This window comes from Oncorhynchus mykiss, chromosome 25 (genome assembly GCF_057628025.1).
Source record: "Oncorhynchus mykiss isolate SJ-2025 chromosome 25, ASM5762802v1, whole genome shotgun sequence".
NCBI classification, from domain to species: domain Eukaryota; kingdom Metazoa; phylum Chordata; class Actinopteri; order Salmoniformes; family Salmonidae; genus Oncorhynchus; species Oncorhynchus mykiss.
Window position 1 is genome coordinate 9,937,501 of NC_143046.1, and position 18,512 is coordinate 9,956,012.

The 18,512-nt window shown below is 42.6% G+C and overlaps 3 protein-coding genes across 4 annotated transcripts in view; 1 reads left to right on the forward strand and 2 right to left on the reverse strand.

Annotated features, from left to right (window-relative positions):
* LOC110504541 (gamma-aminobutyric acid receptor subunit alpha-6) overlaps positions 1 to 6,567 on the reverse strand; it is a 25,329-nt gene extending 18,762 nt beyond the window's left edge. The window contains exons 1-7 of the mRNA XM_090221532.1: positions 6,530 to 6,567; positions 6,245 to 6,351; positions 5,969 to 6,036; positions 4,924 to 5,144; positions 3,648 to 3,730; positions 3,096 to 3,239; positions 154 to 306 (exon numbers count right to left, since the gene is read on the reverse strand). Of these exons, the coding sequence (XP_090077658.1) occupies positions 154 to 306; positions 3,096 to 3,239; positions 3,648 to 3,730; positions 4,924 to 5,144; positions 5,969 to 6,036; positions 6,245 to 6,351; positions 6,530 to 6,567 (814 nt within the window). The remainder of the gene's footprint in view (positions 1 to 153; positions 307 to 3,095; positions 3,240 to 3,647; positions 3,731 to 4,923; positions 5,145 to 5,968; positions 6,037 to 6,244; positions 6,352 to 6,529) is intronic.
* A 391-nt stretch (positions 6,568 to 6,958) lies between these two features.
* On the forward strand, positions 6,959 to 11,184 carry nudcd2 (NudC domain containing 2). Its single transcript, XM_021583315.3, has 4 exons — positions 6,959 to 7,413; positions 9,816 to 9,864; positions 10,101 to 10,252; positions 10,431 to 11,184. The coding sequence occupies exons 1-4, from the start codon at positions 7,225 to 7,227 to the stop codon at positions 10,512 to 10,514; spliced, it is 474 nt and encodes a 157-aa protein (XP_021438990.1). The 5' UTR covers positions 6,959 to 7,224; the 3' UTR covers positions 10,515 to 11,184.
* A 44-nt stretch (positions 11,185 to 11,228) lies between these two features.
* Positions 11,229 to 18,066, reverse strand: LOC110504545 (cyclin-G1). 2 transcript variants are annotated; one of them, XM_021583309.3, is made up of 6 exons: positions 17,776 to 18,066; positions 15,795 to 16,058; positions 15,280 to 15,533; positions 14,220 to 14,298; positions 13,562 to 13,672; positions 11,229 to 12,815 (listed from the first exon to the last, which is right to left on the reverse strand). In XM_021583309.3, the coding sequence occupies exons 2-6, from the start codon at positions 16,056 to 16,058 to the stop codon at positions 12,624 to 12,626; spliced, it is 900 nt and encodes a 299-aa protein (XP_021438984.1). In that variant the 5' UTR covers positions 17,776 to 18,066; the 3' UTR covers positions 11,229 to 12,623. The 2 variants fall into 2 exon arrangements, with proteins under 2 accessions (XP_021438984.1, XP_090076177.1); XM_090220051.1 differs by lacking the exon at positions 17,776 to 18,066 and adding an exon at positions 16,963 to 17,370.
* Positions 18,067 to 18,512: the final 446 nt, after the last annotated feature.

The following is an 18,512-nucleotide window of genomic DNA, read 5'->3' on the forward strand; positions in this document are numbered from 1 at the left end:
GACACAGAGACAGAGGGTTGTTATCATACTAGACACAGAGACAGAGGGTTGTTATCATACTAGACACAGAGACAGAGGGTTGTAATCATACCAGCCACAGAGACAGAGGGTTGTTATCATACCAGACACAGGGACAGAGGGTTGTTATCATACCAGCCACAGTGCGTGCAGGGACAGACTCTTTGTTGATCCAGAAGGCTACTTGCGACAGCACCACCACCATAATCAGAGGGATGTACGTCTGAATCAGGTAGTAGCCTAGCTTCCTCTGTAGTAGAAAATGAACCACCATGACAGAGTAGAAACCTGGAAGATAAACAGAGTAAGTATCGGTAGAGAGCAGCGGTGAGAGAGACCACAACAATGACATGGGAAGGGAGAAGATGTGGAGGGAGAAGACAGAGAGGGAGACATAGAGTGAAGATGTCTGACTGGCCCCCTACCCTGAGACAGATCAGATCAGGAAATAACAACCCCTTACCCTGAGACAGATCAGAGAAGAATAACCTCTATCCTGAGACAGATCAGAGAAGAATAACCCCCTACCCTGAGACAGATCAGAGAAGAATAACCCCCTACCCTGAGACAGAGCAGATCAGGACATAACAACCCCCTACCTGTCTCTGATCTGCTCTGTCTCAGGGTAGGTAGGGGGTTACAGAATAACAGAGAAGAGGAGGGGTGCAGAGGGAGAGAAGAGGGGAGAGAAGGGAAGTAAAGAGAGAGAGGGAGAGGGGAGGGGAGTGTAGTGTAGTAGTGTAGTGTGGTGTAGTAGTGTAGTAGTGTAGTGTAGTAGTGTAGTAGTGTGATGTAGTAGTGTAGTGTAGTAGTGTAATAGTGTAGTAGTGTAATAGTGTAGTAGTGTGGTGTAGCAGTGTAGTAGTGTGGTGTAGTAGTGTAGTAGTATAATAGTGTAGTAGCGTGATGTAGTAGTGTGGTGTAGCAGTGTAGTAGTGTGGTGTAGTAGTGTAGTAGTATAATAGTGTAGTAGCGTGATGTAGTAGTGTGGTGTAGCAGTGAAGTGTAGTAGTGTATTTGTGTAGTGTAGTGTAGTAGTGTAATAGTGTAGTAGCGTGATGTAGTAGTGTGGTGTAGTAATGTAGTAGTGTAGTAGTGTGGTAGTGTGGTGTAGCAGTGAAGTGTAGTAGTGTATTCGTGTAGTGTAGTGTAGTAGCGTGGTGTAGTAGTGTAGTAGTGTAGTTAGTAGTGTAGTGGTGTAGTAGTGTAGTAGTGTAATGTAGCAGTGTAGTAGTGTAGTAGTGTAGTGTAGTGGTGTAGTAGTGTAGTAGTCTATTGTAGTAGTGTAGTAGTGTAGTAGTATAGTAGTGTAATGTAGTAGTGTAGTAGTGTAGGGTTGTGTAGTGTAGTGTAGTAGTGTAGTAGTGTAGTAGTGTAGGGTTGTGTAGTGTAGTGTAGTAGTGTAGTAGTGTAGTAGTGTAGTAGTGTAGTAGTGTAGTAGTGTAGTAATGTAGTAGTGTAGTAGTGTAGTAGTGTAGGGTTGTCTAGTGTAGTGTAGTAGTGTAGTAGTGTAGTAGTGTAGTAGTGTAGGGTTGTCTAGTGTAGTGTAGTAGTGTAGTAGTGTAGGGTTGTCTAGTGTAGTGTAGTAGTGTAGTAGTGTAGGGTTGTCTAGTGTAGTGTAGTAGTGTAGTAGTGTAGTAGTGTAGTAGTGTAGGGTTGTGTAGTGTAGTAGTGTAGTAGTGTAGTAGTATAGTAGTGTAATGTAGTAGTGTAGTAGTGTAGTAGTGTAGGGTTGTCTAGTGTAGTGTAGTAGTGTAGTAGTGTAGTAGTGTAGTGGTGTAGTAGTGTAGTAGTGTATTGTAGCAGCGTAGTAGTGTAGTAGTGTAGTGTAGTGGTGTAGTAGTGTAGTAGTGTATTGTAGTAGTGTAGTAGTGTAGTAGTGTAGGGTTGTCTAGTGTAGTGTAGTAGTGCAGTGCAGTGCAGTTATGTAATGTAGTAGTGTAGTAGTGTAGTGTAGTCATGTAGTGTGATGTAGTAGTGTAGTAGTATAGTAGTGTAATGTAGTAGTGTAGTAGTGTAGTAGTGTAGGGTTGTCTAGTGTAGTGTAGTAGTGTAGGGTTGTGTAGTGTAGTAGTGTAGTAGTGTAGTAATGTAGTAGTGTAGTAGTATAGTAGTGTAGTAGTGTAGGGTTGTGTAGTGTAGTGTAGTAGTGTAGTAGTGTAGTAGTGTAGGGTTGTGTAGTGTAGTAGTGTAGTAGTGTAGTAGTGTAGTAGTGTAGTAGTATAGTAGTGTAATGTAGTAGTGTAGTAGTGTAGTAGTGTAGTAGTGTAGTAGTGTAGTAGTATAGTAGTGTAATGTAGTAGTGTAGTAGTGTAGTAGTGTAGTAGTGTAGTAGTGTAGTAGTATAGTAGTGTAATGTAGTAGTGTAGTAGTGTAGTAGTGTAGGGTTGTCTAGTGTAGTGTAGTAGTGTAGTAGTGTAGTAGTGTAGTAGTGTAGTAGTATAGTAGTGTAATGTAGTAATGTAGTGGTGTAGTAGTGTAATGTAGTAATGTAGTGGTGTAGTAGTGTAGTAGTGTAGTAGTGTAGTAGTATAGTAGTGTAATGTAGTAGTGTAGTAGTGTAGTAGTGTAGTAGTGTAGTAGTGTAGTAGTGTAGTAGTGTAATGTAGTAATGTAGTGGTGTAGTAGTGTAGTAGTGTAGTAGTGTAGTAGTATAGTAGTGTAATGTAGTAGTGTAGTAGTATAGTAGTGTAATGTAGTAGTGTAGTAGTGTAGTAGTGTAGTAGTGTAGGGTTGTCTAGTGTAGTGTAGTAGTGCAGTGCAGTTATGTAATGTAGTAGTGTAGTAGTGTAGTGTAGTCATGTAGTGTGATGTAGTAGTGTCGTGTAGTATTGTATTAGTGTAGTAGTGTAATGTAGTAGTGTAGTGTAATAGTGTAGTGTAGTGCAGTGTAGTAGTTTATTGTACTAACGTAGTGTGGTAGTGTAATGTAGTAGTGTGTGTAGTACTGTGTGTGTAGTGTAGTAGTGTGTTAGAATTATGTAGTAGTCTCTCTCTCCCTCTTTCTCTCTCCCTCCTTTTTTTCTCTCCCTCTGTCTCTAATTTTACATGTGATGTAACCTACAGTGGGTCCTTACCTGTGTTGGACTTGAACGTCTCCATGGATAACCTCTGTCCCACCAGGTCATACTGGAGCAGACTGATAGACTCCTGAGGACAGTCTACAGAAGCTTCCAGACCCTTCCTCCAGGTAAAGGTGATCTCACTGCTCGTGTACGCATCTGATGTATTCAGAAACAAGTTCATTCAGTTGTCATAACATTCGTATATATACTGTTGACAGAAACTACAAGACATCGTAGGTCTCTGAAATGGTCCCTGTTCCTTAATAAATAGTGCACTACAAAGGGGATATGTTTGAAAACTGTTTGAGGAAGCTGGAGCACAAGGATGTGAATTTACCTGTTTCAGTGCCATAAGCAAACTTTTCTTCAAAATTACTTTTAGGGCTGTCAAACGTTTCAATTTATTTTTTTATCGATGTAGTCGCAGGATTTGCTGTAATTAATCGCGATTAATCGTGAATTTGCTCAAAATGTTTGCTTTTCCAATACCAAAAACATTATATGACAGCCCTAATTCCTTTAGAAAAAGATCCAGAGAAAGGAGATCCTAGACTGACTACTCACAGCTGCCGAACTTGAGAGGACAGGCATGTCCGTCCATAGGGAAGTCCATGAGACTCATGGGACACTCTGCACTGATGGTTAGTCTGAGATACACATAGAATACATAACACTTCTGATTTCATCATCTGTGTAAAAACTGTGTATACAGTACAACACAACTGGTTTCCTATGTGCAGAGCACCATTGCAACGGCATTTTATTTTTCATAGTCTTAATTGACAGTCTTATTTGGCTACAAAAAAGGGGTTTATTTAAAACACTTCTTCCTGTAGGTACCTCGTGGTGAAGGGGTTCTACAGGAGGGTCCAGGGAGGAGGGGCTACCTCATGGGGAAGAGGTTCTACAGGAGGGTCCAGGGAGGAGGGGCTACCTCATGGGGACGAGGTTCTACAGGAGGGTCCAGGGAGGAGGAGCTACCTCATGGGGAAGAGGTTCTACAGGAGGGTCCAGGGAGGAGGGGCTACCTCGTGGTGAAGGGGTTCTACAGGAGGGTCCAGGGAGGAGGGGCTACCTCATGGGGAAGAGGTTCTACAGGAGGGTCCAGGGAGGAGGGGCTACCTCATGGTGAAGGGGTTCTACAGGAGGGTCCAGGGAGGAGGAGCTACCTCATGGGGAAGAGGTTCTACAGGAGGGTCCAGGGAGGAGGGGCTACCTCATGGTGAAGGGGTTCTACAGGAGGGTCCAGGGAGGAGGGGCTACCTCATGGGGAAGAGGTTCTACAGGAGGGTCCTGGGAGGAGGGGCTACCTCATGGTGAAGGGGTTCTACAGGAGGGTCCAGGGAGGAGGGGCTACCTCATGGTGAAGGGGTTCTACAGGAGGGTCCAGGGAGGAGGGGCTACCTCATGGTGAAGGGGTTCTACAGGAGGGTCCAGGGAGGAGGGGCTACCTCATGGGGAAGAGGTTCTACAGGAGGGTCCAGGGAGGAGGGGCTACCTCATGGTGAAGAGGTTCTACAGGAGGGTCCAGGGAGGAGGGGTTACCTCATGGTGAAGGGGTTTTACAGGAGGGTCCAGGGAGGAGGGGCTACCTCATGGGGAAGAGGTTCTACAGGAGGGTCCAGGGAGGAGGGGCTACCTCATGGGGACGAGGTTCTACAGGAGGGTCCAGGGAGGAGGAGCTACCTCATGGGGAAGAGGTTCTACAGGAGGGTCCAGGGAGGAGGGGCTACCTCATGGTGAAGGGGTTCTACAGGAGGGTCCAGGGAGGAGGGGCTACCTCATGGGGAAGAGGTTCTACAGGGGAGTCCAGGGAGGAGGGGCTCGGGGCTCAGGTTACCTCATGGTATAGAGGACGGTCCCGTTCTGCATGATGCGGAACAGCTTGTTGGGAGTGGTCATATTGTGTGCGATGGACTTCCTGGAGTTCCTGAAGAACGTGTCGGGTGTCCAGATCTTATCCACCATCTTGTTATTGAGACGCAGGATCTCCACGGCGCCGTCGTACTTCAGCCTCTCGTCCACCCAGGTCTGTCGGAAGAACATGTCGATGGTGTACTCCTGAGGAGGAGATAGAAGTCCGGGCATTATATGACTGATCACCAGACAGGTTCCTGATCTAGAATCTATATTCTACAGTCCTGAAGAAGGACAGAGGAATGTACAGTATGATATGCAGGTCCTGCTCCAAACCACAGACATAATACATGTGTTTCTAACTAACTGTCTACAGTTAAATCCATTCGAACAAGCCAGTCCAGAGAGATGATGAGATGATTAGTACAATAACTACCTATAGATATTCATTCATCAATGCATTTGAGCATTCAGTTTGCTTGACATATTGATCTAGAAGCTGAAATAAACATTCTGCCAGACCAGGACCCTCCACTAGTTAGTGTATTGAAACAGACTAATCAAACTAAATGGCTCATTATCTACAGTATAAAGCTGTCTGCCCATAAGGCAGCTGTGCAGTGGAACATTTTATTTTAGGTATTTTTATTGAACCTTTATTTAACTAGGCAAGTCAGTTAAGAACAGATTCTTATTTACAGTGACGGCCTACCTCGGCCAAACCCTAACCCGGACGACGCTGGGGCAATTGTGCGCCGCCCTATGGTACTCTCAATCACGGCCAGTTGTGATACAGCCTGGAATCGAACCAGGGTCTGTAGTGACTCCTCTAGCACTGAGATGCAGTGCCTTAGACCGCTGCTCCACGCGGGAAGCTCAGTTGTCACCCATATGTAATAACAGTATGTAAACATAACATATAAAGTTGCTAATTTACATTCACAGTTGATAATTTACATTCACAGTTGCTAATTTACATACATTATGTGACAGTAAGCCTATGTGGGAATATTCTGAGTGTCTCTTACCATTTCCACATCTGATACTGGTCCAAAGCTGGTGACAAAGATATCTGTTTTCACCTCTGTAATCATACCTGAAAAGGATATAGTGATTTTAATTGTTGCCCATGAAAATATGGAAAAGCTGTAGACTATAAACAATTATTTTAGAGAATCTAATCAGGTAAAAATACTGTACAATGTAATATCCCAACTAGGCTATTTCCCACTTATTCAATGAAAGGTTCTGTAGATGTAAGATACAGGAAAATAAATCAGAATAGAGGTCTAGGACAGTCCCACCTCCGGATCCTGGCCGCAACCTGTTGTCATATCCATCTAGTAGTCGGTCCAGAATACGGGTGATGTTTTCACCTGCGTAGCTTTCTTGTCCATAGACACGGCCAACACTGAAATCAATACAATAATAATTTATGGAAGTTTAGAACTGCCCTGTGTAAGCCTATAAACTTAGTAGGTTGAACCTATTAGGATTGGTATGTTTATTATCATACATAATTTATATACATTCAATAAACTATAGAGGCCTACCCAATGATACAATTAGAAAAAGGTTATTTTACTCACCAAGTCAAAGTGAAAAAAATCAGAATCATGATACCCATCCTTGCCAGCAGGTTATGCAAAACATTCCCTGTCAAACTGAGTTGAAATTAAATAGTCAGCCTTTCTCTGTCCTCCGCTAGTCTAAACTGAATGTATTTTAAACACAAGGATTTGTGAAGTAATCGAATTAGGAGATTAGCACAGAAAATCCAACCCATGTTTAGACTGGGACACTTGTTAGGAAAAGAGAGTGATGACAGAATAGATGGAGAAATGTAAACATTTTAACTGTTATTGTATACTCGGGGAACTATACTCTTCCAGTTGTTAAAATGTATAATCTCGGATGGAATTTCAAGGCTATGTGTGTTATTTTTAGATCAAGATTCTTGACCCCTTGACCATTGCGCGTCTAAACAGCAGGTGGCGGTCTCTGTTCCTTTTGGCGGTTCAGCCACCGGAAACTCAACTAGCGAGGAAGTAACTCCAGGATGTTTCTGGAAGAACTAACTGACTGGCGTAAACACTGTCCTATACAATTTTGGTCATATTTTCTAGCCAGTTTATGCGTATAAGTATATGTTTTGGAATGGTTACATATCGTTATGTCGGTACAAGTTAGGACCTGAACATCGTTTGAGAGAATAAACAACATTTAGCTAGCCGGTTAGCTAAGTATCAGATCAGGAGGCGTGAGAGGGTCGCTAGCCAGCAGCATGTCGGTCCACTTCGAGGAGAGAAGCGGCGTTATCCCGTGTAAAACACCATGGGGAAACTGGTCCCAAACCATGGAGGAGGTATTTATTGAAGTGAATGTACCACATGGGACGTCTGGCAAAGAAGTCAAATGTAACCTGGGATCCAAACAGATAGAACTACACGTCAAAGGAAAACAAGTCTTCAAGGTAGGCATCACAACAAACACATTTCAAAGTAAGGTAGTGAATGTTAATAAGGGTTAGCTGCATGAACAAAATCAGACCATTCTGGAATGAAAATGGATGCCCCCCCCCCCTTTAGCAAAAATATATTTAACCTAAACCCACCCTGAACGTTTGCAGAGAAAAAAAAACAAGTGACCCTCCTTTACCCCAAATAATAATCAAAACAAAGGGGATAGCAGAGAACATGTCTACTGTTTAACCTCACTTCTTGGGCGGACCAAAGCCTTAGATATGCAGTTTTAGAACGTGTTCTTAGTCGTAAGCATTACATGGCAACGCGTGAATTTGGATGGCACACAGGCCTGCGGGCCAGAAGGTTATGGATTCGCAGACCACGATGGACAAGAGTAGGGGTGGAAAAATCTCCTTTATAGTAAAAGCATTGCATGATTCTATCATGTTTTCAGGTCCGAGGAAAAATAAATTTTCATAAAAATGAGTCATTTTAGAATAATTTTTTTTAATACCACACAAATTACTGAAATTCCAGGCTAAGACTGGGCAGAGAGATAGGCCTAATTTCTTATCATATTTCTCCAATGCCAAATCAGTGTTTCTTGTTTGCAACGAAACTGTCCCTGTTTGCAAATAATTAAGTCTGAGATGTCATTAGGAATCTGAGCATGGTACTTATAAAAGTTAGGCCTACCTTTCCTACCCAGACAGAGGCCTACCAATGCAGAAAACTGTAAGCTTTAACTGCTGGCTACTCTTCCATGTCTTATCCCAACGAGAGAAGGTCACCAGTGTTTCCTTAAAAGTTGTCAGGGTTTAAACATCCTATTTTACCGAAAGTTAATAGCTTAATCAATTTGATTACTTCCCAAGCAAAGTCTATTTTTTTTGTCTCCTCTGCTAAAGGTTGTAGCTCCACCTCTAAACATCAAAGAAAGGAAACCATATGCATCATGGTAACTTCTTCACGTGTATTTTAAAGCTTGTTTCTAGAATAAAACATTGCCAAACAAAACGCTGTTATACAGTAGATCACTTTATATAATCAGATCCGTTTTTATTTTCTTCAAAACCTTAAACTAACACGGGGTGGGTCTGGGCTTTTTGCCCTTTTCTTTAATTCAAGGTAGGCCTATGGCATACCCTCTCAATTCGAGTCTTGGTTTTAACTTACCCTACCTCCATGTCAGTGACAGACTGTTATTTTAAAGAGTGCATGGTGGGTGAAGGAATTGACAAGACAAATCTATGGATATAGCAGCCTAATTCTGTCAAACAGGTAGGCCTACCTCTTTATTCTTAAATAGGAAGAAATAGGCTCCAACACAAAGCCCTCTTATTAGTAAAGTCTAATTAAAATGAAGATGTTGAAATGAATTATGCTTATTTTAATTGAACTTTTAGCACCATGAGCTGTCGATTTTGAGTTAATTGTGCCGTTGCTGCTTCAAGTTTCAGCACTGGAATGTCTTATTGTGAAGTCAATAACTCTGATAAATACATCAGGGGTAAGAAACATCTTGTTTTTAATCAATTATAGTAGTAGCAAGCTATTGAAGTTGATCTCCCTCTTCTTCATGCCCTCTGTCTCAAACCGAACAGAACATCAGCTAGTCCACAAGCAAGATTCTATTCAGAAGAAGCCTTTCCCTGAACAGCCATTGGTTAGGCAGCACACAATAAAACGTTTTTGATCAGCAAGAGCTGAGCAGGCAGGGATTCATGGTTGGAGTATCCATTGCCGTGTGTAATGCAGCCTAGTTTATTTAACACCATCCCAGCAGCTATCTTAGAAATATAACTTTGGTCTGTGCTTCTCCGAGCGTGCACTTCGTAGCCAATAGCAGCTATGGATCATTTGATTGAGACCACACTAAATAGCCTATAGGCACACTTGATATTGCACGCCCAGCGGAAAATCAGAGATGAGGGGCGGCATCGGACACATCAATATGTAGCGTAATAAGCAACTCAGTCTAAAACATTGATAAATATTGACATTTCATAAATTATGACCCTCCCCTGGGTCCCTCTCCTTGACTGCAATTGGGAAAAGCGTGACTTTCCTCCATGTAATCAAATGTGTACATGCTGAGGCCATCCTTCCAAAACTCATCTCGTTTTACCTGCATAGGTGACTCCCAGATAATTACCACGACATGTATATTCCCAAGTACACGTTATCTACAGAATGGTTTCTTGGTGAAGGTGCTTCTCTCTGATTCAGGTCAGCCTAACGTAGCAGGTGTTCCCAGAGGAAATGGAAGTTGGGTTAAATACTGTTTTCTGGCAAACCCGTATATGCTAGATCCAGGTGAATTTGTGTAGTCATGTGATTGTAAACTGCAAGCTTATTGGTCCATTTTTAATTACGTGTTTGCTCATAGTCATGTCTCTTGTACTTCCAGGGTAAATTATTTGGCATCACTGTTGCGGATGAAGGAACGTGGACATTAGGTGGGTTTCTACTAATTCAAATCAACACAATGGTTGAATGTAAACCTTGCATCATAAATCAGTTTTTCACTCCCCATCCCGTGGAGAAGTCATTAGCAGATATTGGTTGAAAATAAAGCCTAAGCGATCACTCAATTCAATTCAAGGGCTTTATTGGCATGGGAAACGTGTTAACATTGCCAAAGGAAGTGAGGTAGATAAAGTTAATACTCTCCCCCTCCACACGTCTTTTCCAGAGGACAAGTGTCTGATTCGTATCGTGCTGATGAAGACGAACAGGGAGGCAGGTAACTGCTGGTCCTCTCTGCTAGAGGGAGAGTACTGTGCTGATGCCTGGCTCCAGGACCAGATGCAGAGGAAACTAACTCTGGAGAGGTTCCAGAGAGAGGTGAGTCATACGAGACAGTCCCACACGGAGCCTAAAACACTTGACTACACTTCTCAATGGCCTCTTTCCTTCATCCACATTAATCTGTAAAACATGGATAGATGGAGGCATATTAACATGCAGGCTCTCTCTCTACATTAAATTAATGTTGCTGGGTCACTTCCCACTGTGTCAACAGAACCCTGGCTTTGACTTCAGTGGAGCAGAGATCTCTGGGAACTTTGCAGGTGGTGGTCCAGACTTCTCCAGCTTGCAGAAGTGACAGTTGTTAAACAGCAAAGGGGACCCACCCCACTGTACACTATGTCCGAGACTGTCAAATGGACACTGTTGAGGCTTGCTAAGGCCTAGGGGGTGAAGAGATTGTGCTGTGTTTATAACCAAGTGGGAAGGTGGTATTTACAACATACGACTGGGGAAAATCCGTTAAGGCCCCTCCAACTGGTAATTACTGGTGGGAAAGTACTTGTTATATCGGCTATCATCCCTGAGCACCGACTCGTCCCACATGCTGACCTCTCGTCACCTACAAATTAAATGACATTTTCAGCAGTTAAATCTAAATGTTTTTGAACACTTGTTTACAAGCATGGTGTTTCTCAACCGTTCAAAGCATATGAATGCAGCCAACTGATATTTTCAACTTCACAACTTATTACCACCTTCCCGCTTTGGTTATGAACTCAGTGCAGGATGAGCAGTTGCCTTTGGGCAAAGATCAGACAATGATTAGAATATTCTATAATTTGAAACTATAAGCCATAACTGTATAAACCCACATCCTGCCTTTTCTTTCAACCCTTGTATACATTTAGGATTGGCTTTTTTTTTTGTATTCTGCCAAACCTTTCAGACTGCATTGCCACAATTCAGTTAAATAGCTGTCGGTATGGAAATTCTGCTGTGGCTTTATAATAAATGGCTGAAAAGTTGTTTTGATGGATGTGGTTTCAGAACATTTGACAGTGCAACCAAACAGCTTTTCAATATAGTTTTATTGAAAGGTGTAAACACATGGGTTGAACAGGTGGTGTAAATCCAATTTTAAGGAAAAGTTTTTAAATTCCAAAACATCAAATTCTTTAACGAACAACTTCATTTTTCAGATCAATTGTGGGGCCTATGGTCAAATGCAAATGGTCTAGCAAATGCAAATCACAAACTAACTTAATTTCATATCTACTGTGCTTACCTAAGTGACTTAAGAGTGCATTTTTCAAATGGTTGTTTTCTAAAGGCTAAGATTTTGCCACAAATCAAGGTAATTCAACATCGCATTATGTGATCGTTGTTAGTAACCGTTGTTAGTAATAGTTAACATTACATTAGAAGATAGTGGTCGTGTCCAAAATGGCACCCTAGTGGGATACCATGTCATCCACAGCCAGTTTCAGCATGCTAACCTGCAAGCTAAAAACCTCGCCGACGTCACCGAGGAAACCTCGCCGACGTCACCGAGGAAACCTCGCCGACGTCACCGAGGAAACCTCGCCGACGTCACCGAGGAAACCTCAAACGTCCTCCACAAGTACAAAAAAAACATCAATATTTCAATAGTAAAAAAGGAAGCGGTCACCTTGGGTAGAGGAGTGTGCATTTAGGCCAGTTCATCAACCTAGGGTGGAAGTTAAGGGGTTTGGGTCCGATTTCTTGGTTCCATTGTTTTTGCATTTTCACAAAACCCTTCTCCCTCCTCTTCCACATAGTGGACTGAGGACCTAGGCGGTTCTATACTTCATTGCTTAAAACCAGCAACCACGATAGAATACTATGCAGAGTATTCATGTTGGTACTGATTCAGATAAGAACATACTGTATACACGCGTGCAAGCATTTCAACCAGGAAGGATTTAACCTTCGCTAGATGGCAGCGGATTAAACCCACTCTTGACCGGGCATTACTCCCTTAGTGTGCCTTCTCAATGGCACCCTATTCCCTTCAAAGAACAAAATCAGCTCTTATCAAAAGTAGTGCACTATATAGGGAATAGGGTGCCATTTCAGATGCACACTTAGTCAATGAAGCAGATGTAGGCTAATAAATAGTGAGCTTATTCAAAAAGTACCACGAGAACAAAAACCAGGAGAAAGGGGGAAATAAGTTTGTTACAGGTTTTCCCCTTAAAGAACTGCATCATCCATAATGCAGTTCTGTAAGGGAAATGGGTTAGTGATGGAGGTAGGTGACCACGTAGCAACAGTAGAGTACAAGAAGTTGTAGTTTTTTTGGGGGGGCTTTTAGGCAATTTTTTTCCTCCCCCATTTAAACTGAAAAACTAAATGTTTTTAGGGGAGAAGAGGTGGTAACCTACTTCTCCTTTTGTATCGGTGTACTCCTACTTTTGTATCAGTGGTCACCCAGCCCCAGGGTTCAGTAGGCGGACTCGGGGATTGTGGGCATATGGGCGATCTTGTAGTAGCTGTGTTTCAACATGCGTTGCGTTCTGCCAGAGAGTATCCAACGAAGCCTCTGGCTGTTGGGCCTGGACACCCTGGTGGTTGAATACTCAATCAGACACTTCATAACCAACTCTGTCACGATAACCAGGTCTCCTTCTCGGACCTGAGGAAATACGAAGAAACGGGGAGAGGAAAAACAGAATTATCATGCAGCACGTCCGAGCAGCAATTTAATTTAAAACCCTGTCAGAGAGCTTTTGTTGGTCCGTTTCCCCCTTTCTGTATCATTAACAACCCAGAGAATGTTCCCAATTCCAAAGGTTCTAAAATGGAACATGCCCTACATGTTCAATCAACTTGCCTACATTTGCCATGAACCCTCAACATTAGGTAATCCGTTGAGCAGAGCTCCACCACGCCGCAGAGCTCCACCACGCCGCAGAGCTCCACCACATAGCCAACGGTGATGTGGCTCAAAGGACACCTTATTCTCTGTAGCGACTGCAATACTTTTGACCAGGCCCATAGGGCTCCATTCGGGACAGAACACCTTCCGATGCTGGGTTGTGTTCATTAGGCACCAAACAGGGTGGAGGGGGGACCTTGGGCTAGTCCAATAAGGAACTTGTTTTATTTGAGTGTGTCTTCCCTCTCGTTTTCCATTTCAAACATTTACTGTTGTATGCCCTAATGAACAAAACCCTGTTACTACCCTGATACTACACATATTTAGTATCCTGTTACAACAGACATGTTTGGGGAGTGATGACACTGGGGTGGTAGCCTGAATCCCAGATCTTTTTGTAACCTCTTGCCAATAGCTATTCCCAATGTTTGGTGTGACAACAGAAGCAAGACAGTACAAACAGATCGGAGATTAGGCTAGCTGGCTAGACAGTAAACACTCACAGTGAGTTGCTGCTGTAGACACTGGAAGGTGTTGAACAGCTTGTCTATGTGCTCATGGTCATGCTGCTCCTGAAGCTCCAAGGCCAACAAGGACAGGGCAAGCAGAGAGGGCTGTGGAGCGAGAAAGAGGGGGAAGAAAGAAATTAGGTTAGTATGGAAACTAAATATTAAGAGTGATCTTTTTATAGATACATTTTACAGTCGGTTTGAAACTATTTTGAGTATGTCTTTCACCCTCAAAGCTCATCAACCCCTTTCCCAAGTGCCCAAAATAGGCCGAGATGCAATGTCACAACATGAACTAACCTACATATCCCAAGTGCCCAAAATAGGCCGAGATGCAATGTCACAACATGAACTAACCTACATATCCCAAGTGCCCAAAATAGGCCGAGATGCAATGTCACAACATGAACTAACCTACATATCCCAAGTGCCCAAAATAGGCCGAGATGCAATGTCACAACATGAACTAACCTACATGTCCCAAGTGCCCAAAATAGGCAGAGATCCAATGTCACAACATGAACTTGCCTACATGCCCCTTGCTCCTGTATTTTATAGTCAAGTTAAATTGGTTTTCCTTGACACATAGTATTGAGATATTCTGAATTAGACAAACACATTTGTTTTGACACTGAGAACTACAGTATCTTACCTTGACTTTGGAGAAAGTGAAAGAGCAATGGCAGGCTTTCAGCTGTGCTTCTAGTCTCTCAACGTTCATGATCTCCTTGCTATGGAGAGAGAATTTGTTTTAATACATTAAGTTGCTTGTAGAGTAAGGCATAAATAAGAGAAAGGGAAATTGTCATATGTAAATGACACGATGCACTGAACAAAAATATGAAACGCAACAGGGGTGGTGATATACAGACCATGCCATAATATGGACTTGTTAATTGAAATGCATTCCATGTGACTACCTCATGAAGCTGGTTGAGAGAATGCCGAGTGTGCAAAGCTGTCAAGGCAAAGGGTGGCTACTTTGAAGAATCTAAAATATATTTTCATTTAACACTTTTTTGTTAATACATGATTCCATGTGTTATTTCATAGTTTTGTGACGTCTTCACTAGTATTTTACAAAGTAGAAAAATGGTAAAGAATTAAGAAAAACCCCTGGACAAGTAGGAGTCCAAACTTTTGACTAGTAGAGTACATATGTGAAACTGAGTTTTAGTTAAATGCATCAACTTCATCCACATTATCCAAATCCCCCTGATATCCAGCCACTACTTTTAGAGCGTATTCACAGCATGTTTGAACACAAGCCGCCAGACAGGCTCAATCAGCTGCTTTGTGGAACGGCTTTATAATGAACAAATAACACAACAGCTGATTTATCTACTAACCTAGCGCACAAGTTGACTGCAGGTATTTAAACAATATTCCTAATTATGAAAAAACGTATTAAATCACACTGTGGGCATCTCAAAATAGCCTGATATACGGTTATCTATCAGGGGTGTCAAACTCATTTAGCACCGGGGGCCACATTCGGTCTCCCACGAAGACCGGAGGGGCGCACTAAAATCAGGTGATTATTAGTGAACTGGACACAGTTAAACTATGAGTGTAGGTCCATTATCCTTTCTACCATTTGTCATTTTAAAGTATATTGAGTTAGTATCTTATTTTATTCAAAACACCCACAGGCCGAATGCCATATGTTTGACACCCTTGATATATACAGTGTACCGTCCAAGTCATCGTACCCGTCATCTTCAAGCGTGTCCTGTATCCGGCTGTAAAACAGCCTGAGGAAGTAGAGGGCTGTGGGGGCTTTGACCTTCCAGTAGAGTTTCTGCAGAATGATCTTCTCCATCCTCATCATGTCAGACACAGTGAAGCGGTTCTGGCTGATCCGGATCAACTCGTTGGCCATGGGGACATTCTTCTTCTCCTCCGTGGTCTTCACAGCGATGTAGAAACAGGACAGGCCCACGCATGACAGGTGCTTCGGCTGGATCTGGAGATGGGAGAAAGGTTAAAGGTTATGTTTAAAATGAGAGTTCTTGAATGTCATTCATTTTAGGGGTAATCGTTGAAATATTTTCACAGTGAAGAGCCTGTACAAGATTCTGATATTACAGAATAGACATGTGATTTTACAGTCTTGCACCAACAGTCATTTGTTTCCCTTCCCTTGCTTACTCAGCTAAAACCAAATGAATAAAAAGACAGATTGGAATAATTCCTAATCAAACCCTGTCTGATGTCCAGGCTTTACCTTCATTACAGCGAGGAAGCGGTCCAGCAGGTTGACGGCCAGGGAGAAGGTCTCTGCGCTGAAGCCAAAGAACCTGGTCAGAGACAGGAGGTCCTTCACCTCGTACTCCCTGAGCCGGGCGGTCATCCTCAGGCCGTTGTCATGGGCCGTCTCAATGATCCTCAGCCCGCTCAGCTTGGGCTGGTACCTGAACTCCTGGTCAGTCAAAGCTTTCAACTGCACAGCAAAGGCCAGAGCCCCTGGTCCAGTCACTGTGTGAAGCATCTATGGAGAGGAGAGAATGTAGTTATGCCACTATTAAAGTACATTATTAATTCAAGGGAATTGATTCATAAGAGGGGTGGGTATCATTTGTGTAACGTTCCAACAGGAATCTGTTCCAAAAACTTGGTAAGGTACAAGGATGCCAACGAACAATGCATACAAAAGTAGCACAAATAATTAACCTAGCTAACTAGCTGCCGAATAGGCATCAACCCACCACGTAGCTTATTCGTAATGTCTGTCCATGGGCTACCAGAGTGAGGACAGACATTTTTCGGAATTAACGCGTTAGGTGAAAAAACTTCGTATGCGTTGTTTGTTGGCAACCTTGTTATTTACGAAGCTTTTCGAACAGATTCCCGTTGGAACACACCCGAATAAGACCTTAAATATTAATATTTTTCCAGTTAGGACAGTAACCATTTCGTTACGTCTGTGTAAGAAGAGTGATAGTATTGATAATATTTCACATAAACCATGAGTAGCCTAGCCTACTTAAAACAAGTTTTGAGATGTTTTGGCAGTATGTGTCACAACGGTACTGGTATGTTGGAAACGTGTGAATATTTTGGGGAAGTTACTGCCCAAAGCTATTACTCCTAATATTGCGCCCATTACACTCACTGGAGTATCTGATTTAGGCTTTGAAAAGGCTTTTAGGCTACCAGTGCCAGCCACTGGCTGCTGGTAAGCTGTGACTTTAAAAAACAAAACAAAGATAGAGCTCAAACTCTGCTCTTAGCGAAAATGTGTTTTGAGTTGCCTTTCTAGCTAATACCCCATGTTAGAGTTGACATTTCCTCTTCCAATCATATAATGTGGAGAGATCAAAAATAATGGAAAGTACCTACAAAATAAAGTATTTCTCAAATGTTGATTACTTGTCCTTGCCATTATAATTCACCTGATGATTAGACGTATGATGTGGGTTCCTGGATCGCCGGTTTACCTGGGAGGGGGTCCCTGGGTAAGATACGGTTCAAGTCCCCTGAGCTAGCTGATTACAGTATATCGTCATGTCCTTCTCCCCGGTCACCATGAATATGTAACGAACTGGATCGAACTGGTCTGAAACCTACTATAGGGGGTGGCAACTTACTACATGGGACATGTCTGGACATGTTAGAAAAGTAGCTCGTCTATCACATACACCCGTCAAATGATATAAGTATCTCTGTGTAAACCGTTAGCAATCCAATTGAAATGAACAATAAACCAATACCATTTAAAAATAGAAAAACGACAAATCTTTACTAGTGTGAGATGTGAACAAATAAAGTGAAGGAGCCTGCGTCATTACGCAGCGAGGTCTGCGTGATGTGTCAGGACATGTTCCCTGCCCATAGAGACCAATGGAGGATCCGAAACACCGACGGTAGCGACTTAAACGCAGCTAATACTACAACAACGTATACATATTTCTGATCCAAACAACAAGTGTCTGCATTATCAATTGGATGTTATTGTTAAAATTGCATCTACAACAGAGATTATTCACAAAACCGGCGCTTTTATGAGTTGAAGGCACAGCAAAAGGACAGTAGGCCATGGCAAAATAAACCGGTAACCCGTTAAGGCTACAACATCCAAAATAACTAAACGACCGTGTAGGATATCGTTGAAACAATATGGCTACATAACGACACGGTTCACCATTGTAACTGGCGCCTGGAAGTCAACGAGAAAGATGTATTATGGTGAAAATGAGTGCTCTTACCTTGTATTTGATATGAGGAGCGTTGGTTGTTGCAGTGGAACGTATCCAAACGTATAAAAGACAATAGTTACAGGAACAGATTACAGTAGGTACTTTAAATAAGAAAGCATTTAGCAAATTTAATTTGACCTCCTATGCACACCCCTTACCCTTGGCGTAAGGCGAAAGAAAAGGGTTTTTCAGCCTTTAGTACTACTCCAAGACCATGCCCAAAAATAGCAAGGTCTAATTGGCCAGTGGTGAAACGACACACCCTACTTCTCCGTTTTCATTCGATAAAAACCCATCCATCAGCAAGAAAGTCACACCCTTCACAGTAGTGGGTGGGGTTATGTTGTCATGGGGAGAGTAGAGGCAGGCCTTTGGAGAAAGAACGAGCCCCGGCACCTTGGAACGCACAGAGTTCCTTTCGAACTCCCTGTCCTATCTCCAGGATATGTGTTAGGCCATATTGTGGACACGCCGAACAGTTTGTTGCACACGGTCTATTGTTGCACAATGTAAATGGCATCTTTAGAACCATTAGGCATGTGCAGTGTGTCAAACTACTGTTATAAATTGAGTTTCCATAAATGTAGTGCATGTCAATTATTTATGAACCATTGTGCATTTAGTTCCAAACAACCATTCACCGATTGTCTTCTGTAACATTTTCACAACGGATGTAAAACCAATCATTCAGAAAAGGTACACTATTTGGTAACAGGAAACCAGTAACTCTGTGCCTGGACCATTCA